Here is a 23,995-nt window from a genome sequence, read left to right as displayed (position 1 = left end):
AAAAGAAAGCCTTTATACAAATGTCACACAAGTGCACATCCTCCGTAACAAACACCTTGCACATAAACCTCTCTTTGATCTCTCACTGTACAGAACACAAGATGTAGTAGGGAAGCAGTTCTCGCAAAGCTTACAGCGGCCATTCCTCTCCAATCGCGGTGCCACCACACTGCAGAGCCGTGCGAGATATCGATGTAACGCAATCGCAGATTAACGGGACCCCGCACGTTGTTCTCCGAACAAAATTTTTCACTTTAATGTATTAAAAACAATATCGCAGCGCACAATGCAGGAATGGCACTGGAATCTGAACACTTCAAACACAATTTTAGAGTCGGCAAGGCCCCATCTGTACGCACCAATTTTGTGACCGTTTGGCTACGCGGTTCGTGCAATGGCTCGGAGGTTCTAAGCCGGCAGCAGCTAAGTCGCTGCAGTATACTATACGCTCACACACCAACTCTTACCAAGGTGGTAGCTATAAAAACAAACCTTCAAAAAAAAAAAAGCTGTCTCACACTAGCACATGCACTTTTGTAAGTAGAATTTCCTACCACAACAAAGCTTTTCTTTCTTATTCATCTAAGGAAAAAAAAAGAAAACCAAGAGGGAGAGTAATTCTAAAATACAATGTCCACAAAGAAAAATTTCTAAAATATTATGGAGACTGGGTGAACTACGCTCTGCAGGTACACTCACAAAGAAATGCAAACACGTGATGCATACGGTGCACTATCCCTCGCACTCCACCACTCAGAATAATCGTTACAGTATGTACACTTACCTATGGATATGTACACATACACATATTTTACGCAATGCAAGGGCAGGCAGCTCGAAACAATATTCATATTTGTATATATGTACATATACATGTAAACATACATATATGTATATTATATATAATATGTGTATAATATATATATATATCTTCTGTGTAGTATGTTGTACGATCTGTAGGTACCCCAATCCCCACGCAAATTCCACTACATGCAAGATTTAAACAAAAGCTCGATTTTTCAGCAACACATGCACAGAAAAAGATGACACGTCGTTTTTTTTCTTTCTGCTGCAATGTGAAACGAGAGAAAATACGGAGATGTCAATGATGTAGACTTAATCCCTGGCATCCATCGCCATTCGCAGCAATGTCAGGACCATGTTAGGCAAACGTTGACCATGCATGGCTACAAATATCGTCCGTTTAGCCAGTTTTAGCTGTTTTCTGAGGGTCACATTTCAAGAACCACTTTAACCAGTACACTGGGCTTTACTAAATGTAAACCAACAGAAAAAATACTGCGAAAATTCACCTTTGCTAGGTAGAAAGCATGCCACAAATGAAAATCACAAACACTGATCTAGTCAAAAAGAATTACTTGACATTTTGGAAACCAACACCATGTTCGCTGCTTGATGAACACGAAAACCATACAAGATCCAAAATGTGATTTATCTTCAACTTCGTTAGTGTCCATAATTTTCATTTGCAAAATTTCTAGATTTCATTAAACACACAATCTTCCCACTGCCTACACTCTGCCTGTGTTAACAGCTGCGAATGTGCACACTGCCTTGTAAATACTCAAGTAAGTCGTTTACTATTGTGAAAAGACTTTCTTCACAACTGCCTGGCAAAGCGATGCAAACTTGTGCGCTGACAAGCATAAAGTGGGACAGTGGCAAGCCTTTACCAAGAGACGCTGCCGCAAACCACCACAAGGAACCAGCAAAATCACAAGACGACACAGGCTCTTGCCAGCTGCCAAGCCAGGAACAATGTTCTATTGCGCAAGTTGCATTTCATAAATGCAGATTTGATCTTGACCGCACATGAAATCATTGCCATCGAGTGGGTCGTGCTTAAACTTCATAGATTGTATGTCCTTTGCCATAGCAAAGACTTACATTCCTAGAAATCTGTATAATGTAGGATGCGTAATCTTGCAACAAATGTTCTTGCCGAGCACTATGCCAGGAAAACTGAATGCGTGACAAAGCACAGTCAGTTATTGAACTGTGACGAACTTCTGGAATAAAAAAAAAATGACAGCATTTTGTCCACAGCACACGACAAGTGTTTGTAAGAACAAAAAAAAATGCTTCTGAGGTAAAAGACATTGCCTGAAACTGAACATTTCGCATTTAGACAGCATACGCTGCTCGTTTTCAGAAAGCAAAAACTCCAAAATGACTTGTACCATGGACTGCACATATTGTACACGATGTTAATGACGCTTGTCCATTCGTCTCAAAATAATGGCATTGAATGTCATTAACATTTCTGGTGTGGCAGCAGTTTGACCCCATTGCAATATCAAAAACCGTGTGCACTGTATGATGTTAATACTACCCAACAATTGTCATCAATCTTGCAAGCTATTCCTTTTTAACGATGCAAAACCTGCACAATGGCCACAGAATGAAAGAAGGTAAATTTAGGCATCACTAACACGCATGCATGTGTTCATCTTCACTTTCTGCAGTTTGTACGACAGCAGCATAATTTCAGCTTGTACGGTCTAGTGATCAGAGTCCACATTTCGTCTCGTTGCACGATTAGTCGCGTCTTAGGAACAGTATCCGATGCGGCATGTTGCATAAAATGGATGAAGCGCATTATGTAAAGTGGAAGCATGCAACACTGAAGTATTCTTTCATTATCCCGTAGAGGAAACAATTTTTTTACGGAGTGCAAAGAGCACAAGTTAGAGACGAAAGTTTAGTGGCACACCACAGCTTTCTTTCCGTCTGCCACAACTTGTCTTCCGTTTCTAGCGCTCCATGTGCTGCTCCAAGATTAATCCTCGAATCAAAGTCCGCACGTATGGTATGTATAACACTGACAGATGCAGTATCGTGCAACACCGTTTTCACACCCACTAAATGAACTGGGAGGGGGAAAAAACAAAATGCCAACCAAACGATATGCTTCAATCAAGAATAACACCGAGAGGCATTACAAACACACAGTTGACACCGGTACAAAAATTAAAAACATAAGAAGAGAAAAGAATATGGGAGGTAGCAAAAGAATCCCAGGACGTGATCAATTTTTGCTCCAAAGCTCCGTTTTTTTTTTTTTTACACATCCACCAACATCAAGATGGATGCCAAGTTTGTCCGTCTCTGCTGAAATGTGAAGAAAAACAAACGCAAGAACTGCACACTTGCTCATTCAATAACACCTAGTGCCAGGAAATTGATTAGAAAAATATGTGCGTGAGAACTTTCGCCAAGCTGGTGCATATTCTTGCCTTCTTTCGGATGCTGCATGTGCAAAGCCCTTCAACTACAACACTAGACCCACTCCACCATTGGATGATGGCAGCGTACCTCGACGCAGTCAAGAACCATCGTCGTATGACAGCCACCAAGTAAAAGCACAGCTGGCTGCATGGAAGACTTTCAGCATCTATAGGTGCCACTGGATAGCCCCAGCAAGGGCTACCCTGCACATCAAATGAGCAGCATTCTCGGATCATTTCTTTGCCACAGCTACACTTAGAGCACGAGAGAACCCAGGACAAAAGGAACCGCACAATCATGTGCTGTGCCTATGCCGTTCCTTTCATCCGTTTCCCTAGTGCACTAAAAAGTTACTGAGGCTTACCAACATGCCCAAACGTGCTCTTTCATTTCTTTACTACATATAGACCTCTTCAAAGGCCTCTTCTTTACAAAACTCTTTATAGACCTCCTCTTTACAGACTGGACTGCTGCAAGTACGTGCGACCACCCCAAGAATGCACTGCCTTTGTACTTCCATGCAGCAATCAATAAACTGGACGTTCCCTCTCTCTGATGAAAAGCTCTAGTGGCAGCAATGTTTGAGTCCACCACTTTTCGCCATTAAGCCTCTTCATCAAGCGTCGGGAAGGGCTGACCGCCGCACCCAGAAGCAGCTTATCGTAGCAACAGCACCAAGTTACTCGCACCTGCTTTCAACACCAAGTCACAGTGTGGGACTTTGCTGACACCTCATACTGCTTCAAGCCACTCGGGAACACGAAATCTGCAGGGCATACATGTCAAGAAAAACAACAACAAAAGAATGAAGAGATTACCGATACCAAAACATGTGAAGAGAAGTGGGACCGCGTCAACTTTTTTTTTCTTTTGCTTCATTTTTGCAGGTTCCCGCGCTCTTGAAACGCAAAGTCCACAGGCGGCAGCAGCAGCAGTTAACTAATGTGAAGCGCACACAATGTCGGCAAGCTGGTGATAGGAGGGGTGGGGAGCAAGGGTCACACACGGTGGAGAATCCAAAAACAGCAGCGTCCAAAGCCGGGGCTACCTCCGTGGCTGTTGGAAGCCGTTGGATCCTTGGTCGGGACCCCGCGGTTGCCGAATGGGGACCTGCTGTTGGTCGGTCATCACGTGGTTCAAGACACTCACACCAGACGACCTGCACCGGACAGTCACGACCGCAAAGTTAGCTACTGGATTACAGCTGCACTATGGTTCAGCATGTTGAAATACAACTGCTTCTCGCTTTATCCCCTTCAGACACTAATTATAACGGAGTGTTGATGAATATGTCAAAATTACCACCAACTAATAGACGCTGCACTTTTATTTTAAAAAAATTAAGGGGGTAGGAGGATGCTTTTTCTCATATTTTAGAGAGCTACGATAATTACAGAGTAAATAAATATTTGTCTGTTGTGCTGTCGGTAATGTGTTCTTGCACAAAGAAGACGAAACATTGACTTGAGGCATACGCATAGTTAACCTACTGGTTGCAAGCATTACAAGAAAAGAAATTTCTTCTTTAGCATTTGCTATCATTGCAGTCACATGGTTATGCGTCTGGAATTTCACACTTATGTTGACTTGGCTTCATCAGATGTGGATGTTGCCGCTACAGCCTGCGATGTGTGGCCAGTTCAACTTAAGCGATCCACATTCTATAGCTGCTAACGCTGTGCATCACACCATGACTTCATTAACTTATTTAAGGGCTAATTATTGTCCATGAAAAAATTTTCATTTCGCTACATTCTTTTTGCATCTTCAGAATCATGAAAAACACACCTCTGCAGAATGAATGTAGAATGTTCAGCTCTTCAATGATGTTTGTCAAGTTCGCAGAATGTGGAATGAACTCTGTGCAAAAATGTGCGATATATAACACCAATTAATTTGTAAAGCACCTATTTGGACACTTGAAAATTATGCTTGATTTAAAACACTCGAAAAAAGAGAGGAAATGAATGACGTGAACCTGCTGTGTGACAGTGACAGCAAATCAATATTGAGAACAAGCACTGAGCTGTTAACATTTTGACTTGTTTTAACAACTTCGTTTAAGGACAGGTATAATAAGAAGTGTTTCAGATTGTACACAACTTAAGTCTTAAGTAGCAATTTCACCAATGCCTCGAATTTTGATGCAGTAGAAAGTAAAACTGAATAAAGTGGTTGATGATCCTTGTAGAGGCAGCATGAGTGGGACAACGACAGCCTACAGGTCCCATGTGCTTCTATGTAATCTTCTTATAATGAACTACCTTGGTGTGCCCACCCAAATGTGCGAGCAGCCCCCTAATGTTTCAGCGTGTGCTCAAAACGTGGTGCAACTACAAGCTTTATCAGCCTTTCCTGATTGGTGTGGGAGTGTATGTCATGTAGGAAACATCAGACACCTAGAAAAAGAATCAACAAAACCATTTCGAAAAAGTGGCGGCAGTGCATATTACTAGGAGTGCAATAAACCGCGAAATCGACCCAAACTGAATACAGTAGAAGCTCATTAATTCAACCCTCGCTAATTCAGAAAATTGGTTAATTCCCTGGTCCCGGCCAGCATATGCATTGTTTAATGGCATCAAACTCTGGTTAATTCGGACGATCCTCGGAGCGTGCTAAGTGCCGCAAATGTGTGATGCAAAAGAGCGAAAATGGCATTCGCAGACAACTGAAAAGAGGCAGCATTTTAACTTGATGCAATGGACACACAGTGCCACAAAACTCAAACATGGCAGAAGCTGTTGAAGATGAAGAGCTTTCAGCCGTGGTCGGCATGCTGGCATAAAACTCATTTGCTCCATCGCGCTGGACGAACTATCAGTAGCTGGCCAATTTACCTGCGAAAGAACTATCGTCACATGCGCATGGTGGTGATGCCGGTATACGGAATAAGGGAGGGGTGCAGAGCACGTTTCGGGGTAATTAAACACGGGAGTCTACCGGTCACATTGTGAACGAAGTCACAGGATGACGAAAACTGCAGCTTCTACACTGCCCTTATGCAAAACAAGTACAGAATTTACGTATACATCAAGAAAACGAAAACGCAACAGACATTTGCCATTTGCTCATTGTTTTCTTGATACTTTTGATAATTCGGCATTTGATTAATTCGGTCATTTTTTTTTCCAGTCGCATGAAATCCGAATGAAGGAACTCTTACTGTACAATTATTCTATAAAACAAAGAAAGTATAGCTCTGAATATAGAATCTTTTCAGATTTCTAAACATCGATTAAGAACCTAGCACTCAGCCAACCTTGCACACAAAGAAATGTACTATTAAGTGTTCACAATTAAATGTCAATTAGCTGAGAAGGTTGTAAATGATCATTAACTGCTTTGAATTACATGGGACAACACAGCAATGACATTAGCGAAACAAGCTACAAGACACATGCAAAGTGCCGTGTTCGCTATAAGAAGTGTGATACCACAGCACAACACAGTTATTAAGTAGGCCAAACATGGTGAGACTGGTCAAATGATAAATTGGTGTAAATTTTTACGCAGGCTATATGCCTGAAGAAAAGTTATTCTTGTTGTATGACTGGAAATTATTGAGAACTAGTCATGTGCACGGGGCATTTGTTAAGAACCTGCTGCCTCAGCAGAACGGCAGCTATCCTCCAGAAGAATCGTACCAAACAGTTGCCGACTCCAATAAGCAGTGTTGTCATCTGTTATACATTTGAAAAGAAATGCATATATGACATCAAATGGTCAATTGTAGAATGAAATATGAATTGAATAGCATGAACCATTTGATTTTTATATGAAACGTACAATATTCACAGAACCCTAACGATTACTTCATTTGTTGAATGTATTGCACATAAACATAGCTCATACTTTCAGAAATGTCAGCATAAAACTCCCCGAACGCATAAATACATGAACAACTATATGGTGGCAACCATGGACAATGTTAAGTGCATGTGCCCTAGATGTTTACACAATTTATATAAAAAATTAACATCTGTCCAGATAAAAGGTAACTGAACAAGCAGTTCCTAAAAGCAAATGCAAAATTTGCCACATTTGTCCATGACCACTTATTTGCAATATATTTGGATGATACTTGCATGCAATTACTTATGAGTAGGTGCTGTACTTCTCTGCAAGCCAATTACCTGTCAACGTAACAGATGGGTGCTTTTGCACAGACGCGAACAGCAGCATACACCATAGGTCGGCAAACTCACTAAGACTCAAATCGAGCCATGAGTCTGAGTTTGAGTGAGTCAGAGTAAGTAATAATTAGATGCGAAGCATCTTATGGCGCAGTTCAATCCGGTGTGCGGCGTGACCACCCTTACTGCACATGCGCAAACCCTCTCCACACACCTCCTCTCCTCTTCACCTCTGATACACGGGCTCGACATGCCGAAACACTGCTTCGCATCGCCTCATTCCCCTTTAGCGGGACATGGTGTAGTTTTTTGGTGAGTTTGAGTCCGAGTCCGAGTGAGTCCAGTTGAGGGAAGTTTTCGTGAGTCTGAGTCCCAGTGAGCCATAAGGGCAAAATACATTTCATGGGTGAGCCTGAGTGAGCTCCACACTTTTTGCCGACCTATGGCATACACACTGATCTAAAGCATTTAACTTCACTTATTTGTAAAAAAAAATGTATGTAGTTCTGATATCAGGAAGCAAAAGAAATCATGCCAAACTACGCAAAGCTGGCCTTATCCGTACATCTACAAAAACCACAATGCACAGTTGTCAGCACGGTGTCACCTGTGGCTGAGAATCAAACCTACGACCTTGCATGTGGCAATCCAGGTAAGAATCGAGGTAAGAATCGAAAGCAAACCCAGGTAAGAATCAATTCACAGACTGGAAGCATGTTGGAAGAGGCTGCCTGAAATTACAGTAAAAGCTGACGAAGGACTCCATTGCGAGATTGAAGCAAGCGACCGATACTAAGCAACATGTTCGGCTGAAGCAAAGCCACGGCATGTCCTTAATGGATCTGGAGAGTGCCTTGACCCCCTAAAGACAACGAAGAAAAGGGGGAGAAAAACGTGAAAGCACACAACCCGGAGCAAGCTTTGGCTGCTCTTGGACGATGCCTCGCCACACGCGCCCATGTGGTGTGAGAAAAAGAATGGGCTACATTGGTCCAGCAGACTGAGTTAGAGGCTAGAGCAAAGAAGGCAAGTTGGCAAAATGACCCGCTTCCCGCTGCTGTCCCCCAGCAGATGCACAAGAGCCTGCGGAAGACCGCCTGTTGCTTCTGCTAGAACAAGCTTGCAAGGCACGCAACCAGAACAGTGTTTTCGAGCCCCAACATGTGAGTGCTGCATTCCTTCGAACTCTATGTAGACGCTAGGACTACAACGTTTTTTGTAAGATTGTGCTTCGCCATTTTGTGTTTGAACACGTTTGTGTGCCGTGCCAGTTGTTGCTTCCTCCGTGCTGTCCTCGCACGTGTTTCGGAATTCCGACATTAAGCCTGCTCCATGAGAAGAATAACGTACTTTCATAAATAGCCATAAATTGTGCTCTTTCACACTGCTTATAACAGAAACAAAGTGCTTGGATTTGATGCATATGTTATGCCACTGGCAACACTTTCTTTAATGTATAGCCACTACTGTCAGCCATATCTAGAAATCACCCACTGTCCTGCATTGAGAGTAGCAGCAAGACACGAACAGAAAGTTTTTAAGTTTGTGTTGTGTACGTGGACAGCTTTAAACTGTGCGAGCAACTATAACAAGCTTTTCATACTCCAATAACCGTCTTCCAATGATAACGTATGCAATATATCCATGGGCAATTTTACATACCACGAAGCACAGCCAGACAGCATGTACTTAGAGTCAAGTGGCTGCAGCGCGAAGTCGACACAAGGACAAAAGAAAGGCACGAAGAAGACACACGCACAGAGGTACTAGCAACAACAATCTATTTTCTCAAGACCCGACACCCTATATATACCACAAACAAAGCAGTGAACACAAATCGTGTGTGGTCATCACTTGTTATGCTGTTTAAAAGTGTGAATCCCTTGTGCATGTTTCTTGTTGTCAGCATGTGATCTGTGTTCACTGTTGCGTTTGTGGTACATATAGGGTGGTCGGTTCTGGAAAAAACAAAGATTGCTGTTGCTATAGTAGCACTGTGTGTCTGTCTTTGTGCCTTTCTTTCGTTCTTATGTAGAGTTCACGTTGCAACCAATTGCTTCTAATGATCAACCAACAAGCCAGCCCACTTTGTGACTTGTATCCAGAGAGCTTGTGCTTGTGGTGTGAATACATAATGGACCGAGCGAACAAACAACCATGCAACAAGCTTCAATGAATTTAGTAAAGACAATTCTGATTATCTGAAGCAAAACAGCGTGCAAAGCAGAGCAACCCGTCATGAGAGGGCCACGAAGAATAACACACGAAGAGCACTCGCATAAGCTTGTTCAGGGGTCATCAGCCCAGACTCCACACAACGTCAGGGCACACAACGTGTCGCTCACTTGTCTTTCTGGCCGTCGTCTTCGCTGCGAGCTGAACCCAGTATCCGCAGCCTCGCCTCGGCGTACTCAGCTTCCCGCTGCTGTAAGCTCTTGACGGGCTGCCGGTTGGGCGACTTCTCGGAACCGGTGCCGTTGACGTTCCCACCAGACCGGCTCGCGTCCGGGGGTCGCTTGAGAATCTTCACGGCTGGCGTGTACTGCGTCCGAACACTGTCTTCGAGCAGCACACGCGGCATCACCGCTACTTCGCCGACACCGCCGCCGCTTGCAGGAGGATTCGCGTTGTTACTGTGAAGGAAAAAAAATGATGAAAGAAATGAGATCGACACGCGACGCAGTTAGCTAGGGCAGTCTGCCGATCCAAGCATGCAATTGACACGGGCGTCGGAAGGAGGCCATGCGAACCTTGCGAGTTCGAAGCCTTGCGACCACTACGTCACGTTCGGTGACGACCGCGAATTGACGGAACGAAATCGGTGTTCAGGTAGACGTTCACAGTACGCACGAACATAAGTAGAAATGCAACAGCGAAACACACCGCATTGTGTTAAAACAGTTTCACAGGCCAGACCCCACGGAAGCGAGCTCAGTAGATTGGTTGGTCGATTGTCAGCACCAGAAAACCAAAGGAAAAAACGTAAACCAGGCACCTATGCAAGCTGTTACTTCCAAAAATATAATCTCCAGCAATCTAGCGTTACAAAAAAGGGGTCCGGAAACGTCCTAGGGAACGAGTGCTAGCGCGATAGGAGAAGAGAAACGTCAAGTAAACTGACCTGTTTGCGGAGTTTGTTTTCACCTTTAACCTTTCCAACTTCTTCTCCAGCACCTGATTGGACATGACAGCGCACGTTAGTGGTCCGAAAAGACACACAAGACACACACGCGAGCATCAAACGCAAAGGCAAAAGGAAGTTCGTTTATCTGTCGCGAGCAGAGGGGAAAAAAAAGTGGGGGTCCAACTAAAATGAATCAAAACAGGGAAAAGAGCTCGGCTCAGTGGAGAAGCGTAGGCCTAACGTTAGGCCTACTGCCTTTCTCACGTACCGAAAGCATCGCGCTCGCTTCGAAGGCACTGGTCGTTAACGACGAGTGCCGCAACTAGCGAATGAAAGGTTCGACGGAGACGCGTATGCGCTACGCACACCAACGATCTGGCGAAGAAGACTTACGCCATTTTCGACCATATCCTCCCAGTCGTCGCAAATATCCTCCGAAATGTCGTCTGCCATAACCGCGTAACAAAATGAAAATAAAGCGACCGACGCGACGTCTATGGCCCTTTTGCGGCAACACCACCCTCCGCGCGCCCAGCGCGCCTCGCAAGTAGTTTCGTTGTTTCGTTCGCGTGGTCGTTCGAGGTCGGTGGTTGTAAAAATAGCAACCAGCCGCTTGCACCAGTTTGGCCAGAGCTAGCAGATCAATCCAGCCGTTGTGGGCAACAGGAAAACAAGTCCCCTAATTCCATGTGGCTTCACTTTCGGGGTTGCCATATTTGGATCTGCGGGGTGCCGGAGAATTGCCTAATAAAACGGTGGGGGGGGGGGGGGGGGGGCTACCAAGATGCGATTTCGCTCCGTTAGCATGGCTGACACCACCCCACTTGAACAACGCTATTCCCCGGTTTCACAAGGACGTTTAAAGTTCACAGCGAAAAATTAAGTATCATCAACACAAGGGATTCAACAGGAGTAACGAAAGTCGAGTCGTGTTTCAAACCCCCCCTTTTTTTTTTCACCGCACCCCAGCGCTTGACTGCACACAAGCTAGGTACAAGTTCTGCGCTTCGTACAGCTAAGCTGCAACCATTCCTCCGCGGATATACAGCAGGAGTAGGCAAAACAGATACTCAACTTACCAAAGTGGTGCCCAGTGTTCCCCATTCCCCCTCGGATATTAAAAGTGCAGAAAAGCACAGGGCAATAACTTGAAAAAAGGCTACTTGGTTACTGTGGGTGGAGCACATCGGCCTGGGCCCCACTGGCTATTGTGGCTTGCCAGGGCCACAGTCGTTTGTAGCAGGATGCTGACAGAGAACTAGAGTGGCCACCATACTGGTGCACTTACCAGAGTGAAGGGATGCAATAGAGGCCAGTTCACACACTGTCTAGATAAACAGCGGTGCAACTTCACACAACCATGGAAGCTGGTGCTAACAGACAAGATTGCAAGGCTTGTGGTTTATGCTCAGTGTTGTGGGTTCATATCCGCCTTAGTAAGTTCGAGCGAGATTATTCAAGACGATAGCGGGGAGCAATTCACAAAGCAAGTCTTCGAAGCGAAGGCACTTTGTATAAAGCGAAGTTTGCATGTGGTGCATGCCACTGTTACAATCGCAGTGGTAGAAAAGAATCGACAACATTTTGTAACATTTTTTTTATTCCCCTTTTATAGATCAATATACCTCTTTTAGAATATACAACGACTGGCACAAAAGACTGCATAGAAACTTGCCCCCAACTAGGACCCTCAACCCAAGCCGCCACACAGTGGGAGGCGTAAGGGACATTCTTCGACAACGCTTTGCTTTTGTCACCGTCACACAGCGACACATTGTGGTTCACTGCCCCCGAGAGAAAGATAGAAAGTTTTCAGACAGCCGCACTTAATCTCACTTTCTTTTCTGCTAAAATGCTTGTGACTACCATTCGAAAGTTCTCCACAAAATGTTTTGAAGGGTTAAAAGAATGGGACGGAGGGGGGGGGGACGAGGGGGGTGGAACAAAGAAGTGCTACATCCAGCACAACTTGTTACAGACTTGATCGGAGTTGCAAACATTGCACACAACTTGGGAGCTAAGATAAAAAAAAAAAAATTAAGCATGGAGTACTCCAACACACTCGCATGAGCAAGCAAAAACAATTTCGCTGCACCAACTAACAATGTTGAAAAGGCGGGGGCTTTTAAGAAAATGCGTGTAAGGAAAGAAAACGATCAGGCTTTTTTCTGTACAGCGTTAAAACGAAGAGACTGCAAAAAAAAAAAAATAATAATAATAAGGGGTTCTTTAGGAGCATCTGAGCTTAGGTTGTCTCATTTGCACCCAGAAAAACTTGAGCATTGCCGTACACAACTTGTGCTTTGTTTGCCGAAGACACTCACACCATACGACAAAAAAGAAAAAAAATAAAGACTACAGAAAAGAGTTTACGCATTTCAGTGGTACACGAGTACCTGTGGAAGGCTTGGACAACTTTTGCAGAGAAAGCAGCTTCTTTTGTACACGCTAATTTCCAGCAAACTGCACAAAGCAACACTAAAACCATCTAACCGTAGTTGTATGCTCTACTAACAGAGATAAAAAAAAACCTTGTGAACTTAATTTAACAGCAGCTGCTTCACACAAAAAAAAAAAACAACACATGACAAAAATAAGTGGGGAGCAGGAGGGGTGAGGGGGACCGAGTTTTCTTTCGCCACAGTTGCTGAAAAATACAAAACCTACACAATATAAAACTTGACTTGCGACAATCAAGACTGTTCGCAGCACTTTTAGACTTTTTATGAAGTCAAATTTAGAGTGCTACCAGTTGAATTTGAATTGATAAGTGCGGGGTACAGAAAAAAGAAAAAAATTTAACATGGACAGCAGTGAAGTAAAACAATCAAGAGAAGAAAGCAGCTCTATGTGAGAGGCCAGTTTAAACAGATGCACCCAAGCTGTTTTTTTATACGCGTACATTTACTAAAAGACAAATCCATCCCCCAGCCCCACCAGAGTGCCCCAGAAAATGTTGATCTTTCGTTTTGTCCGGCGATTTGAAGAGGCACCTGTACTTGGCAGAAAAGAAAGTGTCAGTACCGGAAGCACAAACATGGTCGGTCAGTTTCTTGAAAAAAAAAAAAAAAAGCTACACCATTACACCATTACAATATGGTTAAAAGCACAGAAGTAACACGAGAAGACGGCCCCTGTCACACTTGCAACCATTCGTGTAGACAACACGTGAACGGCACATTCTCGCAACAAACAAAAGGGAGTCTTTTGTCTGCAGTGATGAGAAGACTTAACAGTCCCCAAACAGCTGCAAACTAACAGCAGTAGCAGCCATTTGGGTTTAATCAACAACCGCTCCCCCCCGGAAACAAAGTCTTGAAAGCACAAAGAAGTGTAGTAGTGTCCGAGCTGAAGTAGTCAACAGTAAAGAAACAAAAACAATGATTTACCGTGATGAAACTGTTTCCTTTAAGCAGAAAAAAGTGGGGCATGGAATTCCAGTAAACAAGGACAGAGGGGTGGCATATGAGAGAAGGGGGCTTGCGAACCAATGACTTACTAAGAACACCACACAAATTGATGGCCGACTTGGCAACTAACCTTAAAAAAAAAAAATGCGAGAAAAAAAAAGGGGGGGGGGCAAGGCCAGGCAAAATGCGAGCTACTTGCCATTTCATTCATCGCTGCAAACTTTGCAATGTAGTAGCTACCTTTCACCACGAGTGCGAAGGAGAAGAAAAAAAAAAGCCTGTCACGCACACAACAATCACAGTTCAGGCACACATTACATCACACTGCAACACACATACAAAGAAAACAAGAAGAGAGGAAAGACTTCGTGAAAGCTACGAGAGAACGGCTTTCAGTCGACGCAGTATGACTGCTGTTCGGAAGGGCAGATTGTAGGCACTCACTGCAATGCAGCCAACAGATAAGAAAAAAAAAAAGGAGGACCGGGATACGACGGTAGGTGGACAACAGGGATGGCTTTACAAGAAAAAAGAAATGAGGGAGGACGAAAATCTAGGCTTGGAGGGACAGTTCTTTCACATGTCTGGTCCGGAACAGCTCTTGCGACGTACCGTGCGCGCCGTTCTTTTCTTTCTTTTAACGGCAGAAGCAAATCGCGGAAAAAGGAAGACCCGAATTCATTTTGTTTTCTTCTCTGTCCTCTTCAGTCGCAGATGGAAACAACAGTGTTGTGAGGGAGAAACAAGGAATGGAGGAGTTGATAAAGGGGCCAGTGTCGTGGAAACGAGAAACGAGGGGAAGGAGGTCAAGCGGAGGAGAGTTGCACTCCCGACGAGGAGGGGGGGGCTGGCTGCCACGAACGAAAAGAGAGGGGGAAAGGAGGAGCTCGTGGAGCACGAGAGGCTCTGCTGTTGGCCTAGCGGCGCGAGGGCCCCCAGGGCACGGGCTTGGCCGGCACAGAGTCGACAGGCGGTCCGCCGCCGAACGAGGGAAACTCCTGCGTGCTCGTGGTGTCGGGCGCTCGCTGCTCCCACGGCCCGCCGCTCACAACGAATCCCTCGCTTGAAGGGGACTTTTCGGTCCATCCCTGAGCGTTGTTTCCTCCGCCACCGCCACCGCTGTTCTGGCCCTGGCGGGACGCGGGGTGGTAGCTCTCTTGGTCCAGGATGTCTTCCAGCTGGAGAGGCAATTGAAAGACTTTAAGTTGCTCAGAAGCAGCAACCAAGTGCAACAGCAAAGCACAAACTGCTTATTCAGAGTAATAGAGCTTATTAAAGCTTTAGAAGCTTCGGAAGCCTCAGTATTAAAGTTCCTCCAGCTGTGCCTTTAGCATAGAAGCACAACACAGATTAATCCCTTAGAGACACTGATGTAAGAGACAACAGGGTATAAGAGATACCAGTGTGCCTACATCGAAATAGGGGTTGATCAGAAAATGAGAACATGGTATCCTGCTTATAAGAGAGACCTCATATAAGGGACAAGAACTGCTCCCTCGTGCGTGTTTCGTCTAAAAGGGTTCAACTGTATTACGCCACCGACACTGGCATACACAGAATTACCTAATAAACAACCTTAAAATAAGAATTTCCCATGTGTAAGCTAGGGCAGTGAGGCGCTTTGTGCACTTCCGTGTCACCAAAGACTATTAGGGGAGGGGGGCCTCATCAGCTCAAAGCCGTGCCTGTATCTTGCGCTGCAACAATTCGCACAATGCTTTGCCAGTTACAGTCGAACCTGACTATATCGAACCCGTTTACATAAAATTATCCTGTATATCGAATAACTTTTGAACACATAGTTACAGTGAGAATATATCGCGAAAATTACAGTTACATCGGACAAGAATAGCAGCGACTCCCGATATATCAAATGTCATAAGGGGCCAAAGTGCCCCCGGAAGTTGGCTTTCCCTTGTAGCAGCGGGGAAACTGGCGCTTTTCCCCACCGCACACTTCAAAAGTGGAGTGAGCGGTGGGGAAGTCACGGTAGGGAGATCGGTGCATGACCCGCTCTCCCTACCGTGACCGCGCCGTGTCAGTCGAGCCGCCATCACCCCCTTGCAAAAAATGATCCTGACCCGTCCGCAGCGCTTGCCGAGACAGCCAATCAGGGCCTCTTACTCTCGTCGCGAGAGTGCACGGGTCGTGCGAGTTATCTCCCTGCATTTCTCATTTGTTGTGCTTTGCACCATGCGCCTGTGCCGTGATGGCTAGTGTGAAGCGGCAGAATTTGCCTTTCGCCGTGAAGCTCCAATTTATAAATTGAGTAGAATGTGGTGAGAAGAAGTGTGATGTCGCGGCAGCGTACAAAATTCCGAGTAGCACTCTCAGCACTACAGTGGAACCCCGCTGCTCACTGCTGCGTTTTCCCGGCTGTTACGTCGTTTTCTGCCGGTCCCGGCATAGCTCCCATAGGATACAATGTATTGGGAACCCCACTGTTACGTCGTAACTGTCGGACCGTTCCCGTATGATACGTCGCGAAGTGCGCTCGGAGCCGACCGAGTGACTACCAAAGAGAGCGGCCATGGTGCATTTTCACGCAGCTTGGCCTCGTTTGACCGTAATATTAGCCGCATGAGAGGCGCAAGCAACAGAATCTTTCAATTGATGCAAACAAAAGCATGGCCTTCGAGATTCAAATTGCAAAGATGGCGTCTATGACGTAACTGCTCGCGAAAGCAAGGCCTTCGAGATTGGCATTTACTATTGACAAAAGCATAACCTTTGAGATTTGTATTGCACAAACATGGCACGTATGACGTAATTACTTGCGAAAGCAAGGCCTTCGAGATTGGCATTCACTTCTGCCATTGCGTTGGCATACACTCATCATCATCGTTATTTGTCGGAGAACGGGAGGAGTTCGAGCTGGTTGGAGCTCCCATGGTCGTGCGTGAGGATCGCGGTCGGACTCGCCGCGCCGGTCGTGATTGCGTGTGCTTAGTTCTTTCATGCCTACAGCTGTTGGTGTTAAAAAAATCACATACGTTGATTACATTTCTGTGGATGAGGCCGTCCTAAGCTCCGCGTTTCTATCCATCGACTAGATCGCGGCTGAGCGTGCCAATTTTCATGCTGCTCGTAAGAATTGAAATAAAATTCTGTACCACTAAATATTTTGCCGTTTTTCCTGTTTTTCGGTTCTTACGTTTCCCGTCTCTTATGTTTATTTCCTACGGTCCCTTCAAAAACGTATCAGCGGGGTTCTACTGTATCTTGAAGAATAAGGTGGAGATTAGAGATAAAGCAGACAAAAGACCCGGTGCCCGTGGCGCCCGACATGTACGAAGACGTGTACAAGTGGTTCGTCGACGTTCGGTCGCGCAACCTCCTCGTGTCCGGCCCCATGATCGAACAAAAAGCAAAGGACATGGCTTTTCTCCTTGGCAGGGAGAATTTTCAACGTGGCTTCGGTTGGCTACAGCGGTTCAAAGAAAGGCCAGAGATTGTCGGCAAAGCGGTTACTGGCGAAAGCCGAGCTGTGGACTTCGACAGTGTGAACAAGTGTATGCAAGAAAACTGGCCCGACATTACAGCAAGATATGAACCCCGGGATATCTTCAACGCCGTAGAAAAGAAGGGAGCTTCGTCAATAAAGTGCTTTTATGAATGGTATGTGAATTTATGACATCCAATTCCTTAGCAGGCTTATATCGAATTATGCCCTATGTCGAACTGACAGGCGCTTTTTTTTTTGCGAGTTCGATATATCCGGGTTTGACTATCACAATCGACAGCTAGCACCCTCTCTTAAGCCTTATGCTTAGGCATTGCAAGTTACTTCCATGAATGATGCCCCACACACAACCTTAAAATTCCAAATGGATTATGTGTTGTTTCAATGTCTCATACGTCTACTTTGTTGGCCATTTATGCACACCACTGCTGGCAGTTTTGCATTCGGTAAAAGCACCTGCTTCATAGCAGTCCCTGCACAATCATTCGCTTGGCTCGATGCTGTTCCTTTCCGCAGCCGGATGTCATTCCACGCATGGTTGGGCTTACAAATTGCACCAATTTTCTGCCACTGCGCATTTATAATCGCTGTTGCGATCCCGCACATACATTGCATTGAATTGCATTGAAGTACCTCAAAACTTCGATGCTGATAAAGTGATCTAGCGCGACTTTGTTTTTAGAATTTTTAGTTATGAAAGACCGTGGTTACGAGAGACGTGCTTCCCGGGTCCAACGAGGTTTTACTTAGTTTAGTGGGAGGACTGGAGTACCACGGTGCCACCATAGCACTACCCCCACCGAGATACTGTAGTGATGGCCACGACAGTAACCCCACGGCGGGTATCAAAATACAACTGCAGTAGCCAAACGTGTGAGCATATTCTCAATCATCAGAATGCCAGGGCATAGTCAAGCCAACAAAGGAGGGGCACCGTGGCTACGAAACATGTAGCCCATGGTCTCCGAAGTTTTAAGACAGATGCAGGTACACTCACATGTTCGTCCTCGAACTGCTTCAGGTAGTCGAGGGCATCCTCAACGTCTTCCTCTGCACCTGTGACCTGCACCAGGTCCTTGTTGGGGTCCTCGGGTCGCGGGAACTTTATCTCCACCTTGTGCTGCTCCATCAGGCGCCGGATGTTGCGCCCCTTGGCCCCAATCAGCCGGGAGTGCACCCGGTGATCGATCTCGATCTCCTTTGTCACCATGTCCTCCTGCACGCAGAAGTGATTTGAAGACCATATAGACGAATTCCACCGGACATACGTCACGAAAATGCGGTGGCGCTGTCGTCGGGCGTTTAGTTTCGCGCGGTAGGCAAAAGCCGCTGTGCCTACCGCGGTTGCTGCTGTGTTTTCGTTGGTGCGTGCGCTGTTTGTCGTCGTACAAAGAAGAAAAAAACGGTGTAACAACACGCAGTGCCACAGTTATTTGCACAGGAAGTCATGAGAAGGATGGAATAAGCTTTTTTTTTTTCATTAGCTGTTTACGAAGACCGTCGCAAGAAATGAGCGGCAGCTCTAAAACGCGAAAACTTGTCTCCGACGCCGGCTCATCGGTCATGTTTTCGGGCGGCTTACCCAGCAGAAAGGATTAGCTTAGTGAAGCGTTTGTCAATGTAATGTGCAGCACCGCATTTCTTAACATAAGCCTTGTGTGGAGGCACAGCGAGCATGTTCACCTCAAAGGACGTTAACGTTGTGGATAGCATTGTCATATGCGGATAATTCTTCACGGTTGCCTTTGTTGATATCTTTTTCCATTGTTGATATAAGTCTTAAACGCGCCAGAAGGATTTCGTTGTACTCGCGTGAACTAAGGTGTGGCTCGGTCATGGCGCATGTGTTTCTTTCTGCTTGGGCACGGTTCATTAACGCAGCCGCGACTTCCACTATGCTTTTCCAAATCTTATGCGGCTGCGATGAGACACCTGACAAAAGTGTATCGTGCAAGGCTGTTCTGGCAGCGGTGCGCTTCACGATATGTCTATGTCTGTCAGAATTCACAGAAAAACAACACTCGGGAAACTTGCCGAGTCTGCTTACGAGCTGTACGCATTGCGCGGTCTCGACTTGAGCGTACGGACGGAGCCGCGGCCCGCAGTGGGCAGACCTGACAGGTACGTAACCACCTTGTCCACATGGTGTAGTTGAAGCATCATCGCAAGCGTGTCACGGATGAAAGTGTCGCCGAGATTGCCGCTGCATTGGTTAACAAGTAAAACGTACACGTGTGACGTAGAGCTGTCGCAACTGCGATGATCATTCGCAAATGATTCACATTCCCGCCGTCAAGATACCTCATGTTTCTATGAGGTTCTCAGAGCAAGAGCAGCACGTCAACATGATGTTCATTTCAGAGTCCCTCTGACAGCCATTGCAACTTCCTCTGTTGCGGCCGCCGCTTGTAAGCATGCGGGAGGCGCCCCGACGCGCGGTGCTCGGAGGCAGCTTTTGCACCTGCTGCGCCAGTTGTCACGTGATCATAGAGGGCGGTAGCGCGGTTCAAGCTGGACCGGCTGGGCGCAGCCTGCGCGCCGCGACGTCGCTACAAGGGCGCTAAATATATCGACGGCGCCTACCGCTGTTTACAAACATGGAGTAGGTCTATAGCACAGTCACATCTTTTTGAATTGCAAGAATTTTCCTTAAACAAAGCACTGGCACATCGTAAAAGGTGTACCACTTATTGTTCAAGTTGGCTTGATATTTTTTCTCTTGCAGCTTGCAAACAGCCTTGCTTCAAGGTCACCAATCACCACGTTTCCCAATCACCAAAATGTGCACACACTTAAAACTGCCAGCAAAACTACCTTGTTTTCTCACATGTAAGCTGCACCCTCAATGATTTGCACGGAAAATTTTCAATGTATAATCCCCGTTTATTGGCACGAAGCTGGCTTCCTTGCATAGCTGTGAAGCACTGCCGTGAAGCCATCTTTAGAGACTGGAATTTGCATTTTTCGCCTTGACTTTAAGCTTCGAATCTTTTTCAAGTCGTGTGCAGGTTACACGTGAGAAAATACGGCAGTAACTTGTGCCACAAAGTTGGCAGCATTTATTGTTAAGGATAACATATTCTTCGCACATACTAACTGAAAATCACTAAGTCCCCCCCCCGTTACTTCAAATCACTGACGCTGGTTATTCGCTAACGCAACTGCGCGCATGCTCCAATCAATTTGGCAATGACACCATCTCATTGAAAGTCCTGCACAACCTGTCCTGGCACAGGGAACACTGGCAACAAACACTCACCCATTCCTTCACGATGCGCAGGATCTCGTCGCGAGCGCTGCAAGCGTTCTTCTCGTAGCCGATGATGGTGATGATGTTTTCGCCCTTCTCGGGGAACTGCACTTGTACATTGTGGTCCTTGCGAATCTTGGTGACGACGGCACCTCGCCAGCCAATGATCTTAGGGTGGTACTTGGAATCCACCTCAACGTCCAGGTGGAAGCTGCGCAGCTTCTGCACGATTGAGCAAACAAAATCACAACATTACAACTTACGAAGAAGAAAACAACAGAGGAAGAAAAGACTGCAATAGCAACGCTAAGGTGACACTACAGTGAGACGTGTGGGGGTGCTATCACCCCCCTGTAATGTTGTTCACGCCTCATGGTGCACACCCGTCTCGCAGATAAGCTGCAGTTAGCATAAACAGCCGCCGAGCGAGTGGTGGCGTTGTGACCGCACGGTGTCAGGTTAGAGAGGTGGCACCAGTAACGCCGCCTGGCAGAAAAGAGGTTAGGCAGCCTCACAGAAAACAGCAGCGAGGCTCTTTCTTGGCGTTTGGCGGCGTGCGCAGACGGACGTATAACGCGGTGGGTCCATGGGGGACGATATCGCGGCTCGTCTCCCGCAAACCCATCGTGTAAACGACACCGTATTCGCGATACGTTGTATATGTGCTATGTTGCTTGTTTTTGTTGTTTTCTGTGTATTGTATTGGCATTGTGTAAGTGTGTTACTAATTGTGCATCAGATTCGGCAGGCGAGCTCGCCGTGATGAAAAAGCAGTGTTTAACCCCTTAAGTGCTTTATTTTTTTGAAAATTTCCCAACCAAAAGTGCCTATTTTTTTTATTGCTGATTTCGAATCTGATTGTACTAAAAAGCAGCTTGTCGATGTCGAAAAAGATATTTGTACCACATACTTAGTCAAATCAAAACACAGATTAACGCAAGGATGCTTGTTGCAGCTCCTGCACCAAAATCGAGCTTCCTTTCTCAATTTTTTCCCATTTTCTCCTCGCTTCCGAGAGCAAACGAAGCACATTTCAAGAAACTGCTGAATATATTCCATAAGGCCATCTGGCAATGACAAGTTGAAAGTCTTGCCTAGAACGGCCAAGAATGGAAAGCGAGGAGGCTTCACAGGAGGATTGTCCGCATCAAGCAGGATCCACTGGCGAGCACTCGCGATGTTCGCTTCCGAGCTGTTTTCATCATCACCGGAGGAGTTGCTCAATTCACCGCCTTCGCAGTCTCCACTTCCGGACACAAGATAAACATCTGTATCCGAATTATCATCACTCGCAGATGATGAAAATGAAAAGCCTGTTTTTCGTGTTGACGAGCCGGTTATGCATGGGTACACTGTATGCATGGGTGACCGCCAACGCAAGCCATCTTTTCATACAAAAACCGCGCTCTTTCCGCAGGAGAAACATAAATTGCCAAGTAAATGCTGTCATCTGGTGGATTACATGCAATCTAAGCTGTAGAAGTGTGCCTCTTGTCCTGAACGCTAGAGGGGAGTACCTATTCCGCTAGGACGAGCTCTGCTCGTCCAAAGCAGTTTGGGAACAGTTTGGGCAGGACGAGCTCTGCTCGTCCAAAGCAGTTAAGGGGTTAATAAACATGTTCGTAGTTGTTGCCAGACGGCGTGAACTGTATCCGTGTGTTCCGGGAGCGGCAATCTTTACAGACCCTACAACGGTTACCTCTAGGGAAAAGTATTTAAAATGTACCAAACAGCTTATCATAAAGGAGTTTGACTAAACACCAGCCCCAATCAAACTAAATTGATCACACTAGAATACAGCCCTCATGTTTCCAGCATTCAGGTTTCCATGGGCAAAAACGAAAAGCAGCTCCATCTTACCCTGTCCTCTTCCTCTTCGAGGATCTGGTTGACGCGCTCGAGCAGGGCCTCCTTGGCCGAGGCCACGTTGTCGGCCAGGCCAGAGATCACCAGGGTGTCACTCTCGTCGGCCTGTGGGGGCACCGTGATGTTCACGTCGTGGTCCTCCATGAGCCGTCGCACCCCGGCCCCCTTCTGGCCAATGATGAAGCGGTGAAGCTTGAACGGAACGTCCACCTGCGTGCACACAACGTGACACAGGGGTCAGCTCAAGAAAAGCCAAATGCACAGTTCACAGGGTCCCTTAGCGATCCTCTTCTTTTTATTATAAGTCGCTATGTACCAATCCCTCATCCCCTACCTGAAGGCTTTCCACACCAAACATGGTTTTACACTGCCTCCGGGATCGGCCAACCTTTGACCAAGTGACGTCATGTGATGATGTCATAATGCGACGCCACATGATGTGGCATCACAAATTTTGGCGATCTGTGATATGTTACGGCAACGTCATCGCATCATCTACACACCAACGCCTACCACCTACACACCAACGAATATTACAGTATTCAAATTCGATTCGAAACGAATTTAAATTCTAGGAAATTTCGAAGTATTCGAAATGAACGAATAGACATATATAAACCGCATGTAACCCCCTGTAAAGGTGGTTTCACTGCAGTGGAGGTGTGCTATACCGTGAATACACCTTTCCAGGAGAAATCCGCACTGCCGCGAAGCCCCACTTCAAGGTTAAATGAACATACGGTAAAACCTTGTGAATTCAGTCACTGGTACTGTGATAAATCCAATTAAGCGGGTTTTCGAATTAACCGAACATACAAAAAGCGGGATGCAAGGAACTTTGAATTACTGGAAGTAATCAGAGGTGGTCGTTTGCTGTTCCTGCTAGTTTGCAGCTACAAGGGTTATGTCTTCCAGCAATACCTGGCCCCAATTTTGCCGCTAAACCGGGGAAACGGCTGGCCTCGCTGCTGCCAGCGCAAGAAAAAAAAAAAAAGAAACGGGAAAAAAACGGTCTCGTGGTCAACTGAAACGCACGCCTGTGGAAAAGACGTGCTTCGCTGCAACACAGTGGTGACACGCGGGCAGCATGTCACCTGCTCGTCGCAGCGTGTCATGATGCGACCATTGGCCCATTCTTTCTGGTAAAATAAAGAATTTAATAATGACCAGTGTGACGGAATTCGCGATGTGTCTGAGTTTTCGAAGTAGGCATTGCAGGCGAGTACTCCGCCAGCAGTGCAAGTGAGCAAATTGCCGGAACAACTGCCATTCGGAGGTTCGCATACATCGCGAATTTCCTCAGACTGCCCTTTAATTTCTCTATTTTCTCAGAAAGAATGGGTAAATCATGACGCGCTGACTCTGAGCGAAGCATGCGTCATGCTGCCCGCGTGTCACTGTTGTGTTGAAGTGAAGCACGTCTTCTTTTCCGCAGGTGCACATTTTAGCTGACCACGAGACCGCCTTTTGTTTAGTTTTTTTCTCGCACTGGCGGCA

The 23,995-nt window shown here is 46.1% G+C and overlaps 2 protein-coding genes across 3 annotated transcripts in view; both read right to left on the bottom strand.

Annotated features, from left to right (window-relative positions):
- Positions 1-11,045, bottom strand: LOC119389914 (SUZ domain-containing protein 1). Of its 2 annotated transcripts, none has more exons than XM_037657343.2 (4): positions 10,903-11,045; positions 10,507-10,559; positions 9,731-10,018; positions 1-4,408 (listed from the first exon to the last, which is right to left on the bottom strand). In XM_037657343.2, the coding sequence occupies exons 1-4, from the start codon at positions 10,960-10,962 to the stop codon at positions 4,294-4,296; spliced, it is 516 nt and encodes a 171-aa protein (XP_037513271.1). In that variant the 5' UTR covers positions 10,963-11,045; the 3' UTR covers positions 1-4,293. The 2 variants fall into 2 exon arrangements, with proteins under 2 accessions (XP_037513271.1, XP_037513272.1); XM_037657344.2 differs by lacking the exon at positions 10,903-11,045 and adding an exon at positions 10,778-10,893.
- A 1,046-nt stretch (positions 11,046-12,091) lies between these two features.
- Positions 12,092-23,995, bottom strand: part of LOC119389910 (vigilin) — a 53,071-nt gene continuing 41,167 nt past the window's right edge. The window contains exons 13-16 of the mRNA XM_037657340.2: positions 22,493-22,708; positions 20,642-20,854; positions 18,380-18,598; positions 12,092-15,097 (exon numbers count right to left, since the gene is read on the bottom strand). Of these exons, the coding sequence (XP_037513268.1) occupies positions 14,837-15,097; positions 18,380-18,598; positions 20,642-20,854; positions 22,493-22,708 (909 nt within the window). The 3' untranslated portion in view covers positions 12,092-14,836. The remainder of the gene's footprint in view (positions 15,098-18,379; positions 18,599-20,641; positions 20,855-22,492; positions 22,709-23,995) is intronic.

The sequence above is a fragment of the Rhipicephalus sanguineus genome, chromosome 4 (genome assembly GCF_013339695.2).
Source record: "Rhipicephalus sanguineus isolate Rsan-2018 chromosome 4, BIME_Rsan_1.4, whole genome shotgun sequence".
NCBI classification, from domain to species: Eukaryota; Metazoa; Arthropoda; class Arachnida; order Ixodida; family Ixodidae; genus Rhipicephalus; species Rhipicephalus sanguineus.
The sequence above is the reverse complement of the archived record's forward strand: the minus strand, read 5'-3'. Positions and strand labels throughout refer to the sequence as shown.

Coding starts and splice junctions, on each gene's coding strand:
- LOC119389914 (XM_037657343.2), bottom strand. CDS start 10,962: ATGGCAGACGACATTTCGGAGGATATTTGCGACGACTGGGAGGATATG. Junction 10,019..10,506: donor AAAACAAACTCCGCAAACAG/GTCAGTTTACTT, acceptor TTTCCTTCACAG/TAACAACGCGAATCCTCCTG. Junction 4,409..9,730: donor GACGACGGCCAGAAAGACAA/GTGAGCGACACG, acceptor TGTCCGGTGCAG/GTCGTCTGGTGTGAGTGTCT.